The sequence below is a fragment of the Prunus mume genome, linkage group LG2 (genome assembly GCF_029339155.1).
Source record: "Prunus mume cultivar Tortuosa linkage group LG2, ASM2933915v1, whole genome shotgun sequence".
NCBI classification, from domain to species: domain Eukaryota; kingdom Viridiplantae; phylum Streptophyta; class Magnoliopsida; order Rosales; family Rosaceae; genus Prunus; species Prunus mume.
Genome location: NC_142699.1, coordinates 8426506 through 8452483, shown reverse-complemented (window position 1 = coordinate 8452483; position 25978 = coordinate 8426506). Strand labels below are relative to the sequence as shown.

Below are 25978 nucleotides of genomic sequence, written 5' to 3'. Positions count from 1 at the left end.
TTCTTGCATACTTTGTCTTCGGATATGCATCCCCTCACCTTTTAGTGCATCTTTTGGTCTTTATTTCATTAATTAACAGACATATGTTGAGAATTGAAATTTTTTGAGTTCGGCAGAGAATTGAAATTCTCTGAGTTTAGCAGAGAATTTTCAAATCTTTGATGACAACGACCATGTAAATATAGTTCTTTTGTGATTTTGATTGTTTAAGGCGACTTTTGATTGCTTAGGCAGGTTTTGAAAAGAAAAGATTAAACTTGATGAATATTTCAATTGTTGGTTATATTTATTATTTGGTTTCTATTTTGATCTTCCTTTTTAATCGTTTTTGTTGATTGATATAGTTATTGTTTTTCTTTTCTTTTTTAATACTTGTTTTGGGTTGTGTTTGATTTATGCTCAAAAGAATTGCCCCCCAATAGAGAGATAAATTAGACAAATTTGGGGGAGAGATAGATTTGATGAACCAAGATAAAGATATTCTGTGTGACTATGAACGGCATGCAAGATATAATTTAAGGCCTGCATTTAGTGTAGGACATTCTATTACTATAACTGAATCAGAGACAAACACTTCAAGCTTTAGAATTAACATATGGCTTTCTTCTTATGTACTTCAGTGTTAGCTGTAAAAATTACCCAATGTTTGAGTGTTGAAATGTTACGTTGGAATAGGCTGCTAATGCATGTAGTTAGAGAAGCCTTCATTTATATCAAAGTCCTCAAACTATCAAGAATTAATGTATCCAGAAACATATACCAAGACGCAAAACAACATATTGGTATACTCTATAAATACCATAATCTGAATTTCTCTGTTTTAATTACTTTAATTTATTACTTATGTTTTAATTATTGTTTACTTAGTGAATTATTAGTATTTAAGAGAAGGCCCTCCATCGATTAAGCACCACGTGTCTATAATAAGTAAAGCCGTCCGGCTATACTTTAAAAAAAAATCGTAGTATAGCCGACCGGCTATACTATTTAATACATTATATTTAAAAGGTATAGCCGCGCGGCTATACTATTTAATAAAATAAAAAACAAAAGAAAAAGAAAAATGACCCTCCTATTTGTATTAGTTTGTACTTTATAGATATTAATTTGCTAGTTTCAAGATATCCAAAGTAGATATTAGACTTTCACTATACAATATTTCAAATTTTTTTTTTGTTATAACATGTGTTGTTCTTATTCATATGTGAGAATTATTTGTATAATACGTGAATTTTTGTGTCTTACTGATTTTTTTTAAATACGTGTATTAAATGTTACAAATACGTACATATATGTACAACACGACTATTGTACATTTGCTTTATAAAAAAAATGTGAGATGTGTATAGAACACGAATGTATTATCAAACAATATATATGTATATATATGTAAAAGCCTATAGCTTCTCGCCTATACTATTTATTAAAGACAATTTAAAAATTACAACAACAAAAAAACCAGTACAGCCACAATGCTATACTATTTTTTAAAAAAATAGAAAAACATCGAGTCTTGCACAAAGGCCAGTGTAAAATAGTATAGCCATATATCGTTTCTGAAGAATTTAAAAGGCTACGTATAATCGACCGGCTATACTATTTTTTAATATAAAAAAAGGACCACATCCATTAGGCTCCACGTGTCAACAGAAGTCTATTTTTAAAAATTAAAAACACGAGTATAGCCGGGCGGCTGTACTATTTTTTTAAAAAAGAAGACCGTCCATCGATTAGGCGCCACATGTCAATAATATGTACAGCCGCTCGGTGCTACTATTTTTTGACTTTAAAAAAAAAAATCGTACTATAGCCACCCAGCTATACTATTTAAATACATTATAAAATAAAGATTATTGCGCACATCCTCCGTGCACTTGCATGCCTTCTTACAAAAGTGTGAAGTAGATTATGTGTGCTTCAAGTCATTGACTAGAGCTGAAACATGGTTAGCTGGATTTATAAGATCTTTTGTTTTCTGGGAATTTTCAGAACCAAGGAAAATCAAGTAAAATTAATAAAGCATAATGGAAAGGGAAAAGATCTAGAGGATGCATTGTAGGATTGCACATGCGAATAATTCTACCCTCTAAATATATAGGGACATATTTTTTTTGTTTTCATGACATGTCGTCCTAAAATATTTGTTCCTAGCGGGCTCTCCACCCCCTCTTGATTGAAAACCTATTGTGTAAATCTTCAATTCTGAACGATGCACCTAAAACTCAAGTGTCCCAGGCCAATTATTGCTCTCATACCACTTGTTGCAATACACATCCACCCATTCTTAGGGAAAGATACCCATCAATATTATCTCAAATTTAACCACTTTAGTCCATTATGATTAACTATGTATTTTATGGACCAATCCAATTGTGAGGTTTTACACCCAATTTGATCGACCAATACAGAGGTCACATGTGGACTGAAAAGCGCCATCGGTAGGGGAGTGTTCGGTAACCTTTACTGCCGAGCTCAACACAAGACCCCTTACCAGGAACTTATCTGCTAGGACACGTGGAGCCACCACAAGTAATATCAACAGTCCCACATCGAAGTTTTAACATAACATGTACACTCCCCAAGACTTATAAAAGTGGGCACAAGTCCCAAAAATGGGGTAACTTGGACTTTCGGCAATTCAACCATTACTCTGTCCAGATTACTATACACTCCGTACTTATTCTTACTTAAGCGTTGGAGAGCTTTCGGCACACACCGGTGCCCAAGGGCATACCGAGCGTTCTCTATCTTGCAGATTGATCGCTCTACCGAAGCTCAGAAAGAGTTGAAGGTCAAGACATCACTAAGTTGAGCCCAAAAGTGTTGAACCGCATCAAAAATATATATAGATTGAAAAAATAAAATAAAAATCAATCTATTATCATATATATTATAAAATAAATATTAGATAAATTACTCAAATGGTCCTCAAACTTATACTCGATTTACATTTTGGTCACTCAATTAAATTATTCGTTCAAATGGTCCATCAACTCTATATTATTTGCTTCATTGGTCCTACCGTTACATTCTGTCAATATTTCTGTTAAATGTGAGGGTAAATTGGTCATTATTTACCCTAAAATTAGGTTAAATCTAACAAAAAATTAGACGGTAGGAATTCGTCATGTCAAAAAGCTAATCATAGGGGCGAAATTGACGAATAAATTTAATACAAGGGCTAAATTGGCTGAAAGATTAATTTATAATGTAGATTTCAACAAGTGTGATAATTCATGGGGGTATTCGGTAATTTACTCCTTTTTTTTTCCCTTGATCTTCCATATTCAAGTAATGGAAATGTGTTCCACATTTTCCATTTCGTTGATTACAGAAAAGGAAGAGCAAGCATGAGTTAGAGTTCTCACCAACGTGAGGAAGAAAAATATGACAAATTGATATATTTAATACAAGCTCAAACTGTGCACAAATTAATATACGCAATGGAAGCCCAAGATTATTTCTGAAGCACATAACTTCTGCAAAATCTACAAAGTGGTGGGAGGCAGACCAACAAAAAAAAGTAACGAAGGCTTATAACTCTGGTAAAACAAGAGTGATAATGTTACGTCGTACTGAAGATTTTTGCGTTTCCTTAATTGGTTAAGTTTATATAGATTTTTGGGTTTCTTTGATTGGTTAAGTTTATATACCTTCATTTGAAGATTCTTTATTTGGGTTTCTTTCAAGATGAAAACCATATCCACAACCACAACCACAAGTGGCAGACAATCTTTGGCTGTTCATCACAATTGGGCCACAATGAAGAAGACAGAAATTGGAGTAATGTATGTTACCAGCAACCCACGAGAAACTGACATCTGCAAGCTTTTGTAATATAAGGAGGATGGGGAGGCTGCGCAATACTTATCACCTTAGCCACCACCTACACCACAAGACCAATATGTTGTAGGCCAGGAGGCTTTCCAATTTTAGTATATATATTTATAGGGATATGATTTCTCCACTCCCCTTTTCTCTATTTATACTCCTTTTTGCTTTTAAATACTTTTTAATCAATTTTTTTTCAGCTTTCCTATTAATATTCTACCATTTCCCTACATTAATTTCTTTTTACTTCACTTTTATATCAGTTCTTTTTCTTTATACATAATTTTCCAACTTGAACTCCATTTTCAGTATTTTTTCCTTTAATCGAGTAAGAAATTAAGTTTTTTTTTTTCCCATTTAATACTAAAAATGGAGTGTAAGTTAGAAAATTGAGTATAAAGAAAAAGAAATAATATAAAAGTAAAGTAAAAAACAAATTAATGTAGGGTAAAGGTAGAATAGAAAAAAAAATGAACAAAATTGATAATAAAAAAAAAGTTTTAAAAAGCAAAAGGAGTGTAAATGGAGAAAAGGGGAATGGGGAAATCAGCTCCCTATATATATATATATATATATTGAAAAATTAAAATTAAAATCAATCTATTATCATATATATTATAAAATAAAGATTATTGCTCCAAGGAAATGAGATCTTTTGTTTTCTGGGAATTTTCTGAACCAAGGAAAATCAAGTAAAATTAATAAAGCATAAATTGGAAAGGGAAAAGATCTAGAGGATGCATTGTAGGATTGCTGATGCCAATAATTGTACCCTCTAATTATACATGGACATAGGGGTGGGCATTCAAATCGGCAAATTGGAAATCCGAGCCGAACAGCACCGAAAAAAACTAGAAAAAAATCGAGTTGACCAAAAACTCAAAACCAAACCGGACTGGTTTTGGATCCGATTCTATCTTCAAAAACCGAACCGAATAGTCAAATTAAAAAATATAGGGAAATGACCTTCAATACCACCCATTTGCTAATTTTAACTAAAAATACCACCCATTCCCCATTTTTTTACAACTAACACCTTTAAATATAAAATTATTGTCCACTTATTGTACTCATATCAATTTTTCAGAAATTGGCTTCTCTCTCTCGCTCTCTTCACTCTATCTCTTCAGCCTGTCTCTCCCTGGTGTACCTCTCTCTCTTCGACGCAATGCTCGTTCTCCGTCAACAGTGGCTGTTCATCCAAGCATAACTCCATCGTTGACATCCACGAGGTACTGTTCATAACCCTTTTCTTTGAAATTTGGGGTTTTTGTGAATTTGGTTTATGGTGTATGGATTTGTAAGAAATTGGTTTAGGGTTTTAGTGTTTAGGGGTTGCTCAGAAATTGGGTTTGGGTTTATGGGTTTCTATGAACTGGGTAATAACTCACACCCACTCTCACTTTGTAAGGAACTAGGTGGTACAGAAGTATTTTCCATAATTAGCACACTAAGTTTGTTGGGTTCAGATGTGTAATTAGTAAACATAACCAAAGAGAGAAAAGAAAAAAAAAAGTTGGAAAATAAATTGAAGGATAGATTTTGAAGGGCTAAGTCAGTTTGGTGCAATTGAAAATGTCATCATAGTTTTGCTAGCAAAATCTGGTTTTCATTCCCCCAAAAGCTAAGTTTTAAGCCTTCCTGGAAGAAGTGAAGCAGAGAAAGAATGGGAGAAATAGATTCATCTATTGAGTGTTGTTTCTGCAACTTGGGTTTTGTTGATGGTTCTAATGGCAAAGCTAGTTTGCCATTCACATCTTCTTCTGCTCATCATAGTTTTCCTCTCTCTCCATCCTTCAAGCCAGCTACAACAACACACTCAGTCACAAACCCTTCTGAAGATCCAGCAGCTTCTCAACTACCCATCAGCCTTAACCAGCTTCAGCCATAGAAGCAACATCAGAGACTTCTGCAAAATTGAACCAACTCCATCTTTGACTCTATCCTGTTATGAAGGCAACATAACCCAGCTGCACATTATTGGCAACAATGGGTTTCCTCCACTGCCTCGTGATTTCTCAGCAGACTATTTCTTTGCCACTCTTGTTGGCTTACCAAGCTTGAAAGTGCTTTCACTGGTTTCTCTTGGTTTATGGGGGCCAATGCCTGCAAGTATTGGGCATTTGTCTTCACTGGAGATTCTCAATGTAAGCACAAATTACTTAAGTGGTACAGTTCCTCTCCAACTTTCATATCTGAGGAACCTTCAGACTCTCATACTTGACCATAACAAGTTCACTGGTCAAGTTCCAGGTTGGCTGAGTTCACTTCCAGTCTTGGCTGTTCTCAGTCTGAAAAACAATATGCTTAATGGCTCTTTGGCATTTTTACAAACTCTCAGAGTTCTCTGCCTATCAAGTAACTTCTTGTCAAGGGAAGTGCCTGATCTCAGAAACTTGACAAACTTGCAAGTTCTTGATTTGGAAGACAACTATTTTGGGCCTCATTTTCCAAGTATGCCTTCCAAGTTGGTCACACTTGTGCTAAGAAAGAACAAGTTTCGCTTGGGAATCCAGACTGCATTAGGCTCATGCTATCAGCTCCAGAAACTGGACATTTCATTGAATGGATTTGTAGGGCCATTTTTGTCATCATGGTTGTCATTGCCTTCCATTAAATATCTTGACATTGCTGGAAATAAACTCACTGGACTTCCCTATAAGAACATGACTTGCAATTCTGAGCTTGCTTTTGTCAATTTATCCTCAAATCTTTTGTCAGGGGATTTGCCCACTTGTCTGAAAAGGGATTCTAACAGCAGGGTTGTTCTGTATTCTGGGAATTGTTTAGTAAATGAAGATCAGAAGCAGCACCCTTCTTACTTGTGCCACAATGAAGCTCTGGCTGTGCGAATACCACCTCCGAGTGAGGAAAAGCATAGGAGAACTTATGGTAAACACGTTGTTGCATCAAGTGCAGTGGGAGGTATTGTGGGTGCAATTGCAGTTGTTGGTTTAGCTTTCACGGCTGCTAAGAAGTTTTATAGTGAGCACACTACTAAAACTTCCCAAACAAGGTAATTTCAGATACAGTCTCAGCAGTGAACACAGCTAAGCTACTCTCTGATGCAAGTAAGTTTAAAGTTTCTAACTTTTTTTATTTTATTTTATTTTATTTATTTTATAAATATTTTTATAGTTGTTCCTTTTGGTACCAACTTTTTGTTGCTTCTGTTTAATGTACGAGGATCAATGCTGATTTTGCGAAGAAAATAAATGAAAAAGGGAACTTGCTGTATAGATTAGCAACCATTTCCATGTGATCTTTTTATTTTATTTGAGTAGCATGAAGGTTATGATTTCCATAGAAGTCCAAGAACTAGACTGATGTATGTTTCCAGAAAATTCCATGAAGAACTACTAATTATAGAAAATAGTTTCCAAAAACTATATTGCTACCCCAAAAAGACATATTAGCTTATTTTGGAGTCTTTAGGTTCGAACTAAGATGGAGAGAATTATATTTTATTGTACCACCAATTCCTTATAGTTTTCCTTGGATATTCTGAAATTCAGAAATATGGAGAATATGGTAAATCTTGTTCAGGTCCATGCTTTTCAGTTTCAAATGAAGCATTTTTCACATGCTAATTTAGCGTGTTACAATTCGTGAATCTTTCATTTTTGCTATAATGATAAACTCGACAATTCTGGCTTATACATCCAGGAAAGAAATTTTTCTTGCTCAAATTGACTGCTCAAAATTTTATTCTTACTAAAACCCCAGGCACTACTTCATTCAAATTGGCAGTAGGTAAATAAATTAGCATCACTATTCCTTTTATAATAAGTCATAACACTAGAATCCTTTCTTTGCAGAATATATATCAGACACAATGAAGCTGGGAGCTAGCCTTCCTGCTTATAGAACTTTTGCTTTGGAGGAGCTTCAGGAAGCCACCCATAACTTTGATGATTCAACATTACTAGGTGAAGGTTCACATGGACAGGTATTCATTCTTTATAGGTGCAAAACAATTCTAACTAATTCAGTACATCGTGATAGTAATACGATGTTCTCTCTTAATTTGCACCTGCTTTCACATTTTATGTTTCTTGCTTATATAATTCCATCCATTTGGATATGCAAAAGATCCTTTGTGGATTGAAGAACCTCAGATAAGAGACAATATATATTATGTAGATGTTGAATTTAAATACAATTTAGGACAAGATACTTTTCAACAAGCTTTATCTAACTACTCGGGAATAAATAATATACAGGTCGGACTAAATTACGATGGCTCACCGATGCATGGTGGGTTCTCCTGTGTGTATAGGTTCTTGATTTTCATCTAGTCTCCAGTTCTTGGTACACAATTGAAGAACTACATAGTTGAAGCAACTTAAATACGCACACTGACGCTATAGATTTGTGTGTATGAATGTGTATATAGATTTAGTTATCTCGATTTAATTTAGAGTTCATACTCCTCAAAAGCATGATGTAAATAGATTTAGGAATTACTTTGTAGAACTTCTGATATGCTTAAAACGTGAGACTTCTCCACCTTAAACAAGCTTCTGTTGAGTAAAGATTCCCTTTAAAACTCCAAGGTGGCCTCACATTTAATGAAAAAAGAGTAGAAATTGAAAGAGAACAAAAGACTAATTTTCAAAAGAGGTTGCAGGAGCACATCTAGTCCTTTCAAGCAGCCTTTTTCAAGGCATGCTACCAATTTAGGCGCGTCGGACACACTAACCTTATTATATCCATGTCATAACAAATAAGGTTACTTATGTATTTCCTGGTGTCCTTGAAACATATATTAAGATATGCTACTCCTGTTAAGTTATAATATATCAGCCTTTCAAATCGACCAAATTATTTAAAAAAAATCCTTTGAGTTTTGTTTAATTTGAATCAAACTTTCAACGATTGGATCGGATCCAAATCTGAAATGGTAATGGGAATTTTTCAAGGGGTTGTGAAACTCTGCTCGTTCTGAGAAGATACTCATTGATGTTATACCATCAGATAGATCTTATGCATATTGCAATGGTTCGCGGAAAGTCTACTATAAATGTTAAAGTGGTCCAATACTTATCATTTGAATTTGTACAAGAATTTGGAATATGTTTGTTCTAGTAAATTGTCCTATGCACTATTGACTAATATACTTTGTTCAAGAAATCTTGAGAGTTTTCAGCAAGCAATTTTCTCACTCTTACTGCTTCAAAATAAAATAACAATGCCAGATATATAGAGGGAAGCTCCCTGATGGAACCTTTGTTGCTATAAGAGGCTTGAAAATGAGAAAGAGGCAGAGTCCACAGGTCTACACACACCTTCTTGAGCAGATTTCAAAACTGAGACATAGCCATTTGGTTAGTGCTCTTGGACATTGCTTGGAGTGCCATCCAGATGATTCAGGCGTCAGTAGAGTATTTCTTATACATGCCATACAGGTTGCAATGGAGAGTAAAACCCCACTCACTACTTTCTTCTTCTTCTTCTTTTTCTGTGATTGATTTCCTCCCTCACTGTCTTAGCATTTTCAGCAATTAAATATTCATTGCTAACACTTGGTTTGGCAGAAGGACCTCCAGTACGGAAGCTTACCTGGCCGCAGAGAATAATAGCTGCAATTGGAGTTGCAAAGGGTATTCAGTTTCTGCATACAGGGTTTGTTCCTGGTGTTAAATCAAATAATTTGAGCATAAAAAATGTCTTATTGGATCACGATCTTCATGTAAAAATAAGCAGCTATAACCTACCTCTTTTGGCTGAAAGCAGGGGAACGGTAAGACATAAAAAATATGTATCTGTTTGGGTGAATGCATCACCCTTGAGATTGTCCTGACTTAACTTTTGCTTTTTAATCCTTCAGATGGGCACCACAGTTTCTTCTCCGGCACCAAAAGGAAGCGTTCAAGCGAGGTACTAACATGCTTACTTTCCCAAAATCATACACTACTTTTCTAAACTGAATTCCCTTTTCATATTTATACACAAATGAACAAGACAAATAATTTCTCTGCCAAAAAATAAAAAAACAATTGTAAAAGAGAAGGTAGAATCTGTAGGTGACCTGAAAATCATCAATGTGGAGACATAGAAGTTCCTTTCTTGGGAGGTTTGGCTTATGGAGAGGAAGCTACTCTAGTTAGTTATACTTGTTTCCTTTGTAATTTGCTTTGAGGCCAGAAAATTTTTAAAAAAGATAAAAATGTAATCTGTTTTGGATATTTACACCATGAGATTGGGGGAAGGGAAAGAGGTCAAATAAGGATTCCTTTACACCATGAGTTTGCATTCTTGAACATTGTAATGGAGCCAATCTGCTTGTATGCATATCTGATGCTTTCTGCTAAGGTTCCCATTTATGTCAAGCCTCTTTTTTGCTTTTTTTCTTTTGGCTTGTCATATCTGTGTGCCAGATAGCTGCATTTGGCACTATGAACTGACTTGGTGGCAGTTACAAATTAACATAGGTCTTAATTCTGGAACTGCCATTCATAAACTCTATCTCTGTACTCAACCCAGTTGTTTTTGCAGGTCGGTCTCAACCAAGTGTTGATTGCAATATTCTAAAGAAGATGACCATACATTGTTATTTTATGTAGGTGTGCGTATGAGATGGCTTAGCTTTTATTGGTTTGGTTGTTCCAAGTTTTATGTACACAATCTCACAGCAACTGCCGAGTTGTTTTTCATTTCATGTATTTCTCCGTGGTTTTTTTCCCCCAATAAGCTTGAATGGATTTTCTTTTTTGTTGTATTTGGCCCTTCTCTTTTCAAGCATGCCAAAAGAGACAGAACGAAGCTAGAGAGAAAGACATAGAGAGAAAGAGCTGCTCTACAGAAAGAGAGCAAAGAGAGACAGAGAGAGAGAGAGCCAAGAGAGACAGAGAGCTGCGATAGACAGATACCAAAGAGAAAGAGAGATGTGCCAGAGAGAGAGCTGAGTGAGCTAAGAGAGAACAAAATTTCTGAACATGTCAAAAATCAGCAATAAGTGGACAATAATTATATTTTTATAAGTGATATTGTAATACTATTGCTATTGTATTGTGGTTATATTGATCTAATATTGCCTCTATAGTGTACATATATTGGCCTAATATTGCTGTTATATCGTATGTCAATGACCATTTGGTCTAATAACAGAGTCTCCACTTCATTGAAAGTAATCCTGAATTCAAATCTCGTGGACACAACAATTGTTATTCATCCTTATATTAGCATGAATTGATGTTGACCTTTGAAATGATAGTTGGAGTTGCACAAAATCTGAAGAATATAACCATGAAATGGTTGAATGTTTCAACAACGGCTTCAAAATATTCTGAGATTATGCTTCGATCATCTCACCAGACTACAATTGGAGTGAAATTGATGTAGCTAGTGTATGGGAGGTGCTAAATATGGGTGCTAAGGGAATGACTCATCATAGCCTCGTGCATGCAGCGAGGAGAAAGGACAAAGACATGGATCTTTTGATGGACCTGTAGTAAGGGTGAGTGATGCTTCAGTTCATCTCACCTGAGTACAAGGATCTTTTGTTGCCTTCGTTTTCCCTTCGCGGGATAGTATTGTTAAAGTTCGGTGGTGATTCCTTTTGCATGTGTAAAATATAGTCTGTAATGGATGTGTGTGTATTGTATGTAGATTCACTTAATATTGCTGTTCTATTGTATTTATATTGCCTTAATATTGCCTTCGTATTGCATAGATAGTGTATTCATATTGCCACCCTATTGGATGTATATTGTAATACTATTGCTATCATAGTCCTTATATTGCTCTAATATTGCCTCTGTAGTGCACGTATATTGGCCTAATATTGCTATTATATCGTACGTCAATGGCATTTGGTCTAATAACAGTCTCCATTTCGTTGAAAGTAATCCTGAATTCAAATATCACGGACACAACAATTGTTATCCATCCTTATATTACCATGAATTGATGGTGACCTTTCAAATACATCGATTCATATTCAAAAGGAAAGTAATTCTCTCCCTCAATGAATCGTCGTTCAAAAGAAGGCAGCTATCAAATATTGGGTACAAAAATGCAAGATCCCCGGTACATTAATTGGGCACAAACCACATATTACAAAACCAGTATGATTTTTGGCATGCTTGAAAAGAGAAGGGCCAAAGTTCGATAAAATATTTTGGGATGGTTGAAGATTCTTGGACACCTTTTTTCTTTTCAAGTAGTTTTGTAGAAACAAGTTCTACACTTGGGCTTTTATCGGTTATATTTTAAGGCAAGTTCTACACCGAGCTTGTATCGATTATATTTTGTTATGAAAAAAATAAAATTACTCTCTGCAATTGTAAGATGGTGCAAGATCAGTGTCCTTGTCATAAATTTGACAACATTAAATTGGAAAATATGACCTTTTTCCAATTTAAGTGATCAATTGCAACTAATTTTGATATTGTAATACACAACAGGGTTACCTACTTGTGAAAGAGTGGAAATATCCCTATATATCTGAATTTCACCCTCACGCTATAGATTATTTTTTTATATGGTTTATTGGCAACAATTCATATAAGATTTTCCATTGTGGAAGACAAGTTTTCTGATTGTATAGGGAAGCATTGCACAAGTTCTCTTTCATTGTTTTTTTGTGTAGATAAAGCCTGGCTTGTACTTGATGAAGTGTGAGAAATGATGCAAAAATTTGCACAAAACAACCGATGAATGTAATTCAAACCAGCACCTTTGTTGTATACTACCAAACATCAAATGCAAATTAACATCTATCTCATGGTTTGGCTACAAATGCCACCAAGCACATGCTCAACTTATAAGTTTGTAACCCTAATTTCATCTATTGAATCTTCACCTACGTTCATAACACTTTTTATCATACATAACCAGCACTGTTTTACAAACAAGCCTAAAACCTTCATCCTGAAGCCTGATAACTAGCAGCAGATGCAAGATCCATAGGATCAAGGAACACAACTACAGCTACAAGCATACAACAAAGCCCGGTAACTCAACTACAGCTACAAGCATACAACAAAGCCCTCAGGTGGGAAGTTCCAGCAGTCCACAACATGACAGACAACATACTCGTTTACAAAGACAATAACCAAGACAAGATGATAACCCAGGGCATCGGATAGCATCATACAACCCTAAACCCCCTCTATAAAAAACATACATCAAAACCTAAGTTTTCTCTTACTCATCAAGATCCTAGAACCCTGACACAACTGGCAACCTGAAACATAACTTCTAATCAATCATTACTACTAAAAGGCCTTGATGTTTCTAATCTAATGTTCTAAAACTGATCTCCCGAGGTATTTAGGAATTATTTGGATTCGACACCCACACCAAATTTCCATACTTGCTAGCAACATAATGCATTCATCCCTCTAATACTTTTTCCCCATTGTTAATTGTGAATCAACAGCTGAGAAGTAACAAGAAGATAAACAATTATACATATGTTCATTTGCTAACAATGAAACAAGTAAATAACATACTCCAATGCAGTAGCACCTATTTAGATGATAGAAGAAACTCCAATGCAGTACATATGTGAAAAACACAGCTCTTCTGCAAGGCAGTAAGAAACAAATCTGTTTTTTTTCCTAGCAGTGATGAAAAGTAAATACAGTTAAGACAAAGAAACAAAAATGGTAAAAGTGCAATAAATCAACCCAATGAGACAAACCAGATACAACTCTTTCTCACCAAATTCCACAATGATTTTCAGTTATTGAAATAGAGAGAGAACTGACAACACATTTTAAAGAAAATCAATTTATCAATGTCATTGCGAAACATTGTAACATTAGACTCAGCAAATTGTTTTGATAGGAAACATTAGATCTGAATCATAATTCCAAAATCATTAAATTCTACACTTTCAAGAGAAACCCTACTCAATTATCTCAAATTCCAAAACCAAAAACTGCCCGTATCCTCTGGAAAATAAGATCCCGCCATCATCTCTGTGCATTCTCCACCTGTCACATTCCCAAATCTGCATTACCAAAGGCACCAAAACAAAGCAATCAGCATTTCATAGAAGAAAAGAAAACAATATAACTCACATACTCCCAATCAATCAAACTAAAAATGAAAATAACCCATTAATTAAAAGTTCAAATCAAAACCAACCTGTCTTCCTCAGGAATATCTGAATGTGTTAGCTTCAAAGTGAGCCCGGGTTTAGGCTCTTCAAGTATAAGCCTCACCTGGAAAAATTCAAACAAAACACACTCAACCCACAAATCACAAAACCATTTAAAACCAACCAAGAATTCATTCCCACCAAAAAGAAAAACACTTGACATACCGTTGAATCAATGCCATCTGGCCAACTCCCAAATCTCCATTTCTGCACAATCAAACTCCAATTCTGCAACTCCAAATTGGTACCCGTCACCGACCCATCGAAAATGCTAATCTGCCCATTATCTTGGCATTGCTCTAACTAAAAACCTTCCATCTATTCTCATCCATCAAAATCTCAAACAAATCTTTCACTTTGCAACTAAACTTCTCAGTCATACTAATCGTCTTGAACCCTTCACAGCGCTGAGGGATCACTATATCCTTTCTCAAAGGTCTACCAGTGTCATCTTTCAGCTCAGGTTCTTCACTACACTGTCCATACTCATTTCCACCTGCACCAAACAACTTTGGTACGCTTAGAATGATAAAAAAGGTAACCTCTGGGGTCTAGTTCAACACTTTCAAGAGAACCAAATAAAAGCCCTACATGGAAGCAGAAGAAATAAAATATCCTAGATGTTGTTATATACAAGAATTAAAAGGCAACCATCTTTTGGTATCCGGCTTAAAAGCAACCAAATTTTATATTAAGAAGCATTTACTTGAAAACTATCACAGCTCCTACTTCAAAACTCTAAAAAAAATAAAAATATATTTTCTATGGCCTCACAACCTGCATCACATTACCTGCCAAAAGGACTGCAGTAAACAATAAGATCATGTTATCATCTAAAGTGAATCATAAGAGGTCTGAAGTTTCACACAAATATATCATAGACTCATAGGGCACCATTCAGTACCATTTAGAGCTGACAAAAACACATTTTAGGAAGATCCATCAAATATACTATAGATGATAAAATTGTGGTGTTAAATACAAGAAAATTATTCAAAACCAATAAAAAACAATAAAAAAGCATTAATAAACAAAGCTAACAATGAGCATTGCAGAAGAAAAACTACATTATAAAGTTCATTTAATCCATAGGATTGGGAATTTAAAAAGTATTTTTGTTCAACCTCGCGACTCCATAAAACACAGATAGGTATATAAGAGAATTTCTCAAACTCTTGAGCTTTCAAACAAATAAAATTAAAAAAACTACAGTACTTTGAAGAAGAAAAAGACAGAAAAGGGAAGGAAAACAGAAATTTCATTTGACAGTTTTAAGATTCTGCTCTTTGTAGTAACCATCAGCTCCTTTTAAACTTCAGAAGAATCACCAGACCAGTACAAAAACACTGATGCACCTATTTGGGATCTGCACATTTAATAAAAAATTATGAAAACTAATTTCAAAAGAGAGGTTTAAAACCCAAAATCCCTTTAAAATGAATACAAGTTAAGACTTCAAAGTCTAAAGGCGAACTGGTCTCGGCAGTTAATTTCTAAATGCAAGAATGATATCAACTTGCTGCAAAAACATTAGATAATTCAAAATGCTTAAATTCAAGAAGTTTGACAAGAAAGTATTCATCTTAAGGAGCTGTACAAAATAAAGAAGCAATAATATTGAAACAGATCCTAACAATTGTAAAAGAATTGCTCAAAAGAACGCACACTCCCTTGATCAATTGAAAAGTCACTTATTCAGTTCTTGAAAATCAATCTAAATACCCAGCAAGCCAAAGTTTCTATCATCTAAAACCAAAATTCAATGTGTTTTCACACAACAAATTATACCCCAGGCATTTCCTCGCAATGGAATCACCCCTGCATTGACTATAGATGGCATCTAAAACTTGAAAACCCTAATAGCCTTCAGTAACCTAGTAAATCAAAATGAATAGGATTCAAGCAATGATGTTCTATTTCCTATTAGCCTATACAATTAAATCTTCTACACTCATTCAATTAAACTTACTAAAGTACAAATAGTATTTGACTACCAAAAAAGGAATAGTATAAGAGTGACTTTGTGATCAGTTATGGTGTGAGCGTGAGAATAACTCAAATTATCAAGTAAAAGAGTGATTTTGTTATACCTCAAGGGCACCTAATGCCCCAAGTAAGGAGCGCCACCAGATTGCCCAACACCATGCTGCCCTCTTCCTGAACAACCTTGCCCTATCTGCGGGTTCGGGTAGCCACCTTGCATTGCACCTTGATTTCCATAGCTTCCCATCATTCCAGGGCTTATACTTGCCTGATTCGCATACCCACCCTGTATGGCATGTCCTATACCAGGAACACTTGAGTTCACATTCGGAGCCGTTCCAAAAGGTTTGTCAGCCCCAAAAGGTTTGTCACATTCGGAACCCACTCCTTCTCCTCGTTGTTCCCGATTCCCAATTGTCCATCTTCACCCGAGCCCCTGTGTGTAGTAAGACAAATACAATGAAACGTGTTTTACTCTGTGTGTGTCTCTCTATGCTTCACCAACCAACCATAATAGCACAATACCACAATAGCATAGTGAAAAATATGAGAGAGAGCAGATAGATACCAAGTGACAATGGCAGCATCGGATGCCATTTGAACCTGAAACAGTGCTTGAATTGAAGAAGGGAGACGTTTATAAACTAATAAAACTATAAACTAGAAACAAACCATAAAGCTAGCAGAGAGAGAGAGAGAGAGAGAGAGAGCGGAGCACTGTGATTGTGTTTATCAATATATCACGGGAAATAGCTTAAAATGCCACCCATTTCATAATTTTAACTAAAAATATCAATCTCAAAACCATATACGATGACCCAAAATAAAAATCCATCACCCAATCCTTACCTAAAATCACAATCACAATAAAGAAAAATAAATTAGGAAAATCTGAAGCCCATATCAGATATCTCATCAATTCCAAACCCTAGACTCTAGAGAAACCCCTAAACCAATTTCATACAAACCCATAAACCCTAAACCAATTTCAGAGCAACCTCTAAACCCTAAAACCATAAACCAATTTGGAAGAAACCCCTAAACCAATTTCATACAAATCCATACACCATAAACCAAATTCACAAAAACCCCAAATTTCAAAGAAAAGGTTTGTGAACAGTACCTCGTGGATGTCAACGATGGAGTTAAGCTTGGATGAACAGCCACCGTTGAGGGAGAAAGACGATTGCGTCGAAGAGAGAGAGATTCACGAGGGAGAGAGATAGGCCGAAGAGAGAGAGCGAACAGAGTTAGAGAGAGAAGCCAATTTCTGAAAAACTGATATGGGTACAATAAGTGGGCAATAAATTGGGAAGGGATGGTATTTTTAGTTAAAATTAGCAAAAGAGTGGCATAGAAGGCTATTTCCCAAAAATATATAATTTCAATATTTATTTATATTCAATGCTATATTTTTAATCTCATAACTAATATTTATCCAAGTTCAATTTCAAAACATCTCTCTTTTCTAGCTTTAATATTTATTTTTATATGAAATTAAATAATTTATTAATTTTCAAGTCAAAAAAATAAAATTTCAGTTGAAATTTGTATTAAAAATTTTATTTTAATAATCCGGTTCAAAACCAAACTGGACTGAAACTAGTTCAACCCAAACTGGAAAGTTTTTGAAATTTGTTTAAACCAAACCGAACCAAACCAGATAAATAGTATCGGATTCGGTTCTAATTTGCGACAAAAACCAATGCATTATGATTAATCATGTATTTTATGGACCATCCAGCTGTGAGGTTTTACCTCAAGAACCTTTAGTACCTTTTTCCCGCGTGCAACAATTGAATTTGATTCAGAATTATGTCTGATACATCACATCAAGCCACTTGCCTCAAATGAATTTAAGTGAGTGAGGCAGTGAGATGTAATTAAGCCCTATATCGGTGGGTGGAGTGTTACTTTGGTACCCCTCATCATTCGTCTATAAAATGGTGAAGCCAGTTGCTATTGTTACCATAGGAGCCAGCTCCGACTTTCTTTAATTTCTTGCTTCATATCCACTAGCTACATCTATTGCCAAGTTAATTTCAGTCCTAATGGAGTTTCATCTCCCACTCATCTTTGCTATTCTTAGTGTAAGCTCTGCAATTTGATTAACTTTTCCATTCTCTCTCATTGTACTCTATATAAACGAAAATTTTGTGTTCCTATAATTCTCTCCGATTTTATTTAGTACGTACTTAAGTGTCGTCCACTAATTAATTACACTTTGTGAGATTTGATTTTAATTAGAGTTTGAATTAATGTTGCAGCTAGCAGCGGTTGCACTGGCAAACCGAGAGCTTAGCTAAAACAAAACTTCTGTATTTTTGTATTGTATGCTCTGAAAAATTCGGGCAAGCACAGTGTGTGCTATATGATGTTAGAGAAATAGCTGGATTCTCTTACATCACTTGAGAATCACAGCCTTACATCCAAAACTGCCTTCTAAGATCTTTACACGTGGCTATAGCCACTTAACACTAACTGACGCCTCACACTTGCCTATTTTAGAGACTAAGTGAATACACCATTTCAGCTTAGGGACTTTAATCACACTCTCATCAGCTCACCACTTATATTTCAACACTCCCCTTTAAGTTGTGAGCTGATTTCACACCAAGTTTCTCTCTAAGATAGCATAAACGATCCTTAGCCAATGCCTTAGTAAAAATGTCTGCTAGTTGCTCATTTGTGGGGCAATAGATCAAATCCACAGTTCCTTCTTGCAAAGCATCTTTAATAAAATGATACCTCCGATCAATATGCTTGGTTTTCTGATGGAAAACAGGATTCCTTGTAATGGCAATAGCTGAAATGTTGTCACAGTGGAGAGGTGTAGCTTCTGTTTGAAGTTCTCCAAAGTCTTCTAGGACAAATCTCAACCAAATAGCTTGTGTTGTTGCTTCAGAGGCACTGATGTATTCAGCTTCTGCAGAGAGAGTGCAACACAATTTTGCTTGACTGAGGCCCAAGCAAACACTCCACTCCCAAAAGAAAAAGCGTATCCAGATGTGCTCTTGCTATCATCCACTGAGCCACTCCAATCGCTGTCACAATAGCCAATTAGAACTGCCCCTTTTCCTTTCACATACTCCAGACCATAATCCAAGGTTCCTTTTACATATCTAAGGACACGTTTTGCTGTTCCAAGGTGTTTGCTAGTGGGACAATGCATAAACCTTGCAAGCAGACTAGCTGCAAACATAATGTCGGGTCTAGTAGCTGTGAGATACAACAGACTCCCAACAATCCTTCTATATTGCTCTTCACTTGCCAAACCACTCCCATCATCCTTACTTAGTTTCTCTGAGGTAACTAGTGGAATAGACACCGGTTTACACTCACTCAAACCAAATCTGTTTAACAGAGTTGTTGCATATTTCTTCTGATGAATGAATATGCTTGTTGGTGTTTGAATGACTCCCATTCCCAAGAAGTGATGCAAGAGTCCCAGATCAGTCATTTCATACTTCTCCTTCATATCCTTCTTGAAATCTTCTAGCATTTCATGATCATTTCCAATGTAGACTATATCATCTACATAAATGGAAACTATCAGGATATTTTCTGCACCTCTTGCTTTGACATAAAGTGTAGCTTCACTTTGACTCTTTGTAAATCCACACTCAGCAAAATAACCATCAATTTCACTATACCAAGCTCTTGGCGCCTGTTTCAAGCCATATAGAGCTTTGTGTAGTTTGTAAACCTTGCTTTCACTTCCTTTTACCACAAATCCTTCCGGCTGGTCTACATACATTTCTTCCTCTAAAATACCATTTAGAAAAGCTGACTTGACATCCAATTGGTACAGCTGCCAACCCTTCTCAGCTGCAAGGGCAATCAAGGTTCGAATAGTGTCTAATCTAGCCACTGGTGCAAACGTTTCATTGTAGTCCACCCCTGGTTTTTGTGAGTATCCCTTGGCCACCAGTCTTGCTTTATTCTTCTGCACTGAGCCATCCAAATTTAGCTTAGTTTTAAACACCCATTTAACTCCAATAACTGGTTTTTCCATAGGTCTGTCAACAAGTTCCCATGTCTTATTCTTTTCTATCATATTCAACTCATCTTTCATTGCCTTCAACCATGATTCCTCCTTCACAGCTTCTTCAAACTTCTCAGGCTCCATTGTGCACAGGTTGCATTGTGCCAAAATGTCATCCAACTTCCTCCATTTCAATGGTGTATGATCGAAGGTCTGAGTATCTTCCAACCTACTGCTTTCCTTGCTTGATTCTCCATAGGAAGCTGCTGAGTTTCCAGCAATGAAACCAGAATTTTGAGGCCCTATAGGTGTCTCAAACGAATCTTGAGAATTTCTAGGCTGCTCCTCAAAGTTCATCATAACCACAGAATTGTCAGACACTTCTTTCCAATTCCAGCTTGTTCCTTCATCAAATACAACATCCCTTGATAAGAGTAGTTTTCTAGTGATAGGATCAAACACTTTATAACCCTTCTCACATGTTGCATATCCGACAAAAACTCCCCTTGTGCTTTTGGCATCCAATTTCTGTCTATTCTCCTCTGGTTTATGCACGAAACACACACTGCCAAACACTTTTAAATGAGCAACACCTGGTTTTCTGGTGCTATAGGCCTCAAAAGGAGTCTTGTCCCTAAGAGCCATAGTAGGACATCTATTCAAGATGTACACTGCTGTGTGGACAGCTTCTGCCCATAGATAATAGGGCAGCTCCTTCTCATGCAACATAGCCTTAGCCATCTCTACCACAGTCCTATTTTTTCTCTCTACCACTCCATTTTGCTGGGGTGTGTAAGCCATGGAGAATTGTCTTTGAATCCCTGCATCTTCACATAGTTTATTGAATTCACTAGAAGTGAACTCACCCCCTCTATCACTTCGAACACATTTCACTTTGTAACCACTTTGCAACTCCACCATAGACTTGAATTTTCGAAAACAATTTAGTGCATCCGACTTGTATCTCAAGAAGTAGACCCAAATCATCCTTGTAAAATCATCTATGAGTAACATGAAATATTTGTTACCTCCTAGAGATTCATTTTGCATTGGTCCACACAAGTCCATGTGTATAAGTTCAAGAGGTGTACTAGCTCTCCATGCTTGATCTTTAGGAAACCACTCTCTGTGTTGTTTTCCTAATTGGCAGCCTTCACACACTTCATTTACAGTTTCCAAATGTGGCAGCCCATGTACCATCTCTTTTTCCTTGAGTTGGTTTAGGCCTTTCAAGTGTAAATGCCCCATTCTTTTATGCCAAACCCAAGTAGAGTTGACTACACCAGCTCTTAGTGCAACAAAATCATTTGAGGGTAATGATAATGGATAACATCTATTCTTTCTCATTTCCACCTTCATAACAAGGTTCTCAAGAGAAGAACTATCATAGATGCTGCACATGCTGCTTCCAAATACCAAATGATAACCATGTTCATCCATTTGGCCCACACTCAAGAGATTTTCTCTCAAACCAGGCAGATACATGACCTCTCTGATATACTTTGCACCAGAGTTTGTGTCAAGCACCAAAGTGCCCATGCCGGCTATACTTACAAGCTCCCCTGTTGGCATTTGCACCTTGCCTGTGACTTTTGAGTTTATGTCAATTAACAGCTCCTTCTTCCCAGTCATGTGGTTACTGCAGCCACTGTCTACATACCATTCTCCATTTTCACCCTTTTCTGAAATTGCACAGTTTGCAAAAAACAGATTCCCTCTTACTTCTACTTGGCTTGCATTATTTGCTTTCTGTCACACCTTTGTTTGCAGTGCAGTCTCTGGCCCAATGTCCAAATCTATCACACTTATAGCACTTGGATTAACCCTTATATCTGCATTCTCCATAGTGAAATTTAGAGCAGACTTTGCATTGAGGCTTCACCCCATCTTGCTACACAGAATGTGATCTATTTGAAATCATCCGACCCGACTTCTGTGGCTTCGCTAGACTCCCATGGTTTGTTGTTAGGCTTCCAACTCTTCTGAGACTTGGCAGAACCAGACTGAGCATTATTCTTGTTCTGCCCCTTTTGATCGATTGAGAAAGAACCAAATGCTTTCTCAGCTATGTCCACATTATGCATGTCAAAACGTTGCTCTTGACTCTTCAATATTGCAATAACCTCCTGCAATTCAATGGTCTCCAAACTCTTTGTATTTTCAATCACCAAACAGATGGGATCATAAACTCTACTAAGACTGATTAACACCTTTTGAACCAGCCTCTCGTTTGATAACACCTCTCCAAATGTTTTCATTTGATTTATCAATTCATTTAATCGAGTAAGATATGCAGTAAGTTGTTCACCTTCACGCATCCTCATATACTCAAATTCTCGTCTAAGATTCTGAAGCTTTACAGATCTAACCTGATCACCTCCATGATATTCACTGTAGAGCAGAGTCCAAGCCATTTTTGCTGAATCGGCATTTGCAATCCGAGGGAAGATCTGGTCAGAGACAGCGTTTTGTATGATGCCCAGTGCCTTTGCATCCTTCATGAGCACAGCACACATCTCTGCTTCAGCTTCTTCCTCCGATGATTCTTCAACTTTCTTGGTCTTCATCTTCGAATCAGAGACTGGAATCCCCTTTTCTACCAGACCCCACAGCCCAAGAGATTTGAAGATTGTCACCATCTTGATCCTCCAGAACTCGTAGTTCTCACCGGAAAAGATCGGAGTTCGTACCTCAGAACTTCCAGATCCAGCCATCGTTTGGTCTGAATCTCAGCAGCTTGCTTCTCTTCTCCGATGCTCAGCTGAGCTTCGATTTTAGCTCGATGACCTTCACAGGTTTTACGCCCAGATCAAGACACCGAAACCTGGCTCTGAGGCCATGTTAGAGTTTTGTATAGGTTTTGAAGAAGAAGAAGAAAAACAATATGCAAGAGAAAACCGAGAGCTTAGCTAAAACAAAACTTCTGTATTTTTGTATTGTATGCTCTGAAAAATTCGGGCAAGCACAGTGTGTGCTATATGACTGTTAGAGAAATAGCTGGATTCTCTTACATCACTTGAGAATCACAGCCTTACATCCAAAACTGCCTTCTAAGATCTTTACACGTGGCTATAGCCACTTAACACTAACTGACGCCTCACACTTGCCTACTTTAGAGACTAAGTGAATACACCATTTCAGCTTAGGGACTTTAATCACACTCTCATCAGCTCACCACTTATATTTCAACAACCTCAACTTTACTGGAACTCGGTCCTGCCAAACACACAGATGCCAAGATCTATCAGTGAACTTCTGCATCCCGGTTTGTGTTGAGCACTTTAGAATCTTAGATATCTTTTCTACCTGCCATTTTACTAAAATTTGTGCGACCACATATTTATCAGTTAACTACTGTCATTACATGAGAGACACATATTCACAAATCGGCTGATCACTTATTTTCCATTATGACGTTGATATATAATTTGCAGACTCCACAAATGAAGAAAAGGGCAATGGAAAGGGCAAACCGGAAAGTTTCCCATTGGGCAATAAACATTACACTCAAAAAGGGTATGGAATCAGCAAACCTGAAACTTTCCCATTGGGCAATAAACATTACACTCAAAAACACTACGAAAAAGGCAAACCTGAAACTTTCCCATTGGGCAATAAACATTACACTCAAAAAGGGTATGGAAAAGGCAAACCTGAAACTTTCCCATTGGGCAATAAACATTACACTCAAAAAGGGTATGGAAAAGGCAAACCTGAAACTTACCCATTGGGCAATAAACACTACACTCAAAAACATTACACGCAAACAGGTGCTTCATTGGGCAATAAAGACTTAGCTATTTTCTTCTTGGAGAAGGACATGCGCCCTGGCACAACAATGAAGTTCCAATTCCCTACAAATTTAAACACGGCTACTTTCCTGCCACGAGAAAGCGCTCAATCGATCCCCTTCTCCTCTAAGAAACTACCAGAAATTTTCAACCATTTTTCAGTGAAGCCAACATCTGAGGAAGCCAAAACAATTAAGCAAACAATCGAAGAGTGTGAAGCTCCAGGCCTCAAGGGAGAGGAAATATATTGCGCCACATCTTTAGAATCAATGGTTGATTTTAGCACTTCGAAGCTTGGAACAAGAAACGTTGAAGCAATCTCGACGGAGGTATTGGAAAAAGGAGCCACCATGTCCATCCACAACTATACAACAATGCCGGGACTGAAGAAGTTGGCAGGCGACAAAGTCGTTGTGTGTCATAAGCAGAACTATCCCTATGCTGTGTTTTTCTGCCATGCAATAAAACATACAGCAGCTTATGTTCTCTCCCTGAAAGGCGATGATGGGGAGAAGGTTAAAGCAGTAACCATCTGCCATCTAGACACATCAGAATGGAACCCAGAGCATGTGTCCTTCCAAATCGTCAACGTTAAGCCCGGAACCATTCCCATCTGCCATTTCATTTACACTGATGCTATTGCCTGGGTTCCGAACCACAAATAATCTGCATGATCATCACTTAGCACTGTACCTATAATAAGCTTGGTCGGGTTGCACCCCTGTATAATTATTTCCCTACTTATTTCTGCCTCTTCATCATGTGGTGTAAGATATATGATGAGATGAAGTTTTTGGGATTAGTGGTCGGGTTGCCTGAAAAACACAGATTATAGAAACTGCTTGAAATTAACCCGATCATGTTTTCTCTTGTAACTATAATAAAGCATGCTGTTGTGGTTCTACTTAATTTCGTTCTCCCCAATGTTTGAGTGTTGAATTGTTACGTTGGAAAACAACATATTTAGAGAAGCCTTCATTTATATCATAGTCCTCAAACTATCAAGAATTAATGTATCCAGAAACATACCAAGACGCAAAACAACATATTTTCCATGCTCTGTCTGTAACACCAAAGCAAACTTCCTTTATCACATCATTTAAAGGATCAAATTCCAGTACTAATCTAATCCATCATGTAAAGCATACAATCTACAAGTGCCTCCCTAAATTTGACCATTGGATATATATGTCACTTTTTATTTTTTGATAGCGATATAAAGTCCCCCTAACTTGATCCAATTTTGTGGTGGAGGGAGCACCACGTAATGGGCATGGCATTTTAAGTCTAAATTATATGTTACATAAATTTGAGAGAACCATAAATATATAACCTAAAGTAGCACCACGTAGCACCACGTAGTACCACTTGGTACTACGGACTAATGATAAATTCTATGTTACATAAATTTGAATTAATGAGTTTCCCTTTGTTTTGTTTTTGGTCCAAAATACTATACTATTTAAGTTTGCAGACTCATACAGCATATGCAAACACAATTAGAAATTCTACAACAGAAGCAAGATCAATCTCACTATATAGGCCTTCTAAACAAACAACAAATAAAACAAGCATATTAATTGCTTTAATCACTCATTACACTTTGTTTACTACCAGATGATACAGAAAGGAAAAAAAAGGACCAATGGATAGAAAATGGTGAACTAAGGAGAGACTAATACTTCTGGTTCTTAGAAGGCATAACAGAAATAATAGAGCACACTGCTTGAATGCAAGTCAGTATTAGGAGAAAAACAGCTGCAATGACAGAAATAGTTGCCCAAGGCGTATTGAAATAATTTTGCCTCAAATTTGCCTTCCGTTTGTGCCAAGGCTTTCTGCAGTAGCAGCCATTGAGGCGCTCAAAAAGAGTAGCAAACTGGTAGCGTTTAGGATGCAAAGCAACTCCTCTTCCGAGGTTGTTAATCAGAGTGCACACTGTTTGTACAAATTTCCTCACGAGAATATTCGGTTGCAAAGATTCCTCTTCCTTCCTCGCCTTCTCTTGCTCCCGGAGAAGAGTGTTGGCCAAAGGCCCTCCGATGCCTAAATTAGTTCAAGAGTTTGTAAAAGAAACACTAGCTAATTAGGGTACGGAGATGTGTTTAAAGTGTAAAACGGGCAGCCGGAGCCTTATGTAAAAGAGAGAGAAAGAGAGAGGAGGTGGCTAGGGTTTGAGAGGAATTTTCTACAGAGTTTCAGTAGAGGTTTTAGACATACCTCAACCCTTGTGTGTGGCTATCCTTTTATAGTGGTCTTGGAGACTAGGGTTGCAGA

General features: G+C 36.7%; 2 protein-coding genes and 1 pseudogene across 3 annotated transcripts; 2 read left to right on the top strand and 1 right to left on the bottom strand.

Moving 5' to 3' along the window:
* Positions 1-5069: 5069 nt before the first annotated feature.
* LOC148919540 (putative inactive leucine-rich repeat receptor-like protein kinase At3g03770) lies at positions 5070-10552 on the top strand. Its single transcript, XM_089045277.1, is given in 7 exon segments — positions 5070-6846; positions 6849-6902; positions 7650-7780; positions 9030-9239; positions 9369-9574; positions 9662-9711; positions 10330-10552. Coding segments are annotated over 5 exon segments (1731 nt in total). The 5' UTR covers positions 5070-5552; the 3' UTR covers positions 9411-9574; positions 9662-9711; positions 10330-10552.
* Positions 10553-13569: 3017 nt separating this feature from the next.
* Positions 13570-17042, bottom strand: LOC103326852 (uncharacterized; annotated as a pseudogene). Its single transcript, XR_016123526.1, has 5 exons — positions 16494-17042; positions 16033-16361; positions 14108-14438; positions 13930-14006; positions 13570-13792 (listed from the first exon to the last, which is right to left on the bottom strand). The product of XR_016123526.1 is annotated as an uncharacterized LOC103326852 (transcript).
* A 6044-nt stretch (positions 17043-23086) lies between these two features.
* Positions 23087-24572, top strand: LOC148919539 (BURP domain-containing protein 6-like). Its single transcript, XM_089045276.1, has 2 exons — positions 23087-23175; positions 23345-24572. Exons 1-2 carry the CDS (start codon positions 23142-23144, stop codon positions 24364-24366), a joined length of 1056 nt encoding a protein of 351 aa, XP_088901402.1. The 5' UTR covers positions 23087-23141; the 3' UTR covers positions 24367-24572.
* The last annotated feature ends 1406 nt before the right edge of the window (positions 24573-25978 follow it).

Excerpts from the sequence above, each read along its gene's own strand:
- LOC148919539 (XM_089045276.1), top strand. The coding sequence starts at position 23,142 with ATGCCAAGATCTATCAGTGAACTTCTGCATCCCG. Across the intron at positions 23,176-23,344 it reads CAGTGAACTTCTGCATCCCG|ACTCCACAAATGAAGAAAAG; the intron begins GTTTGTGTTGAG and ends TATAATTTGCAG.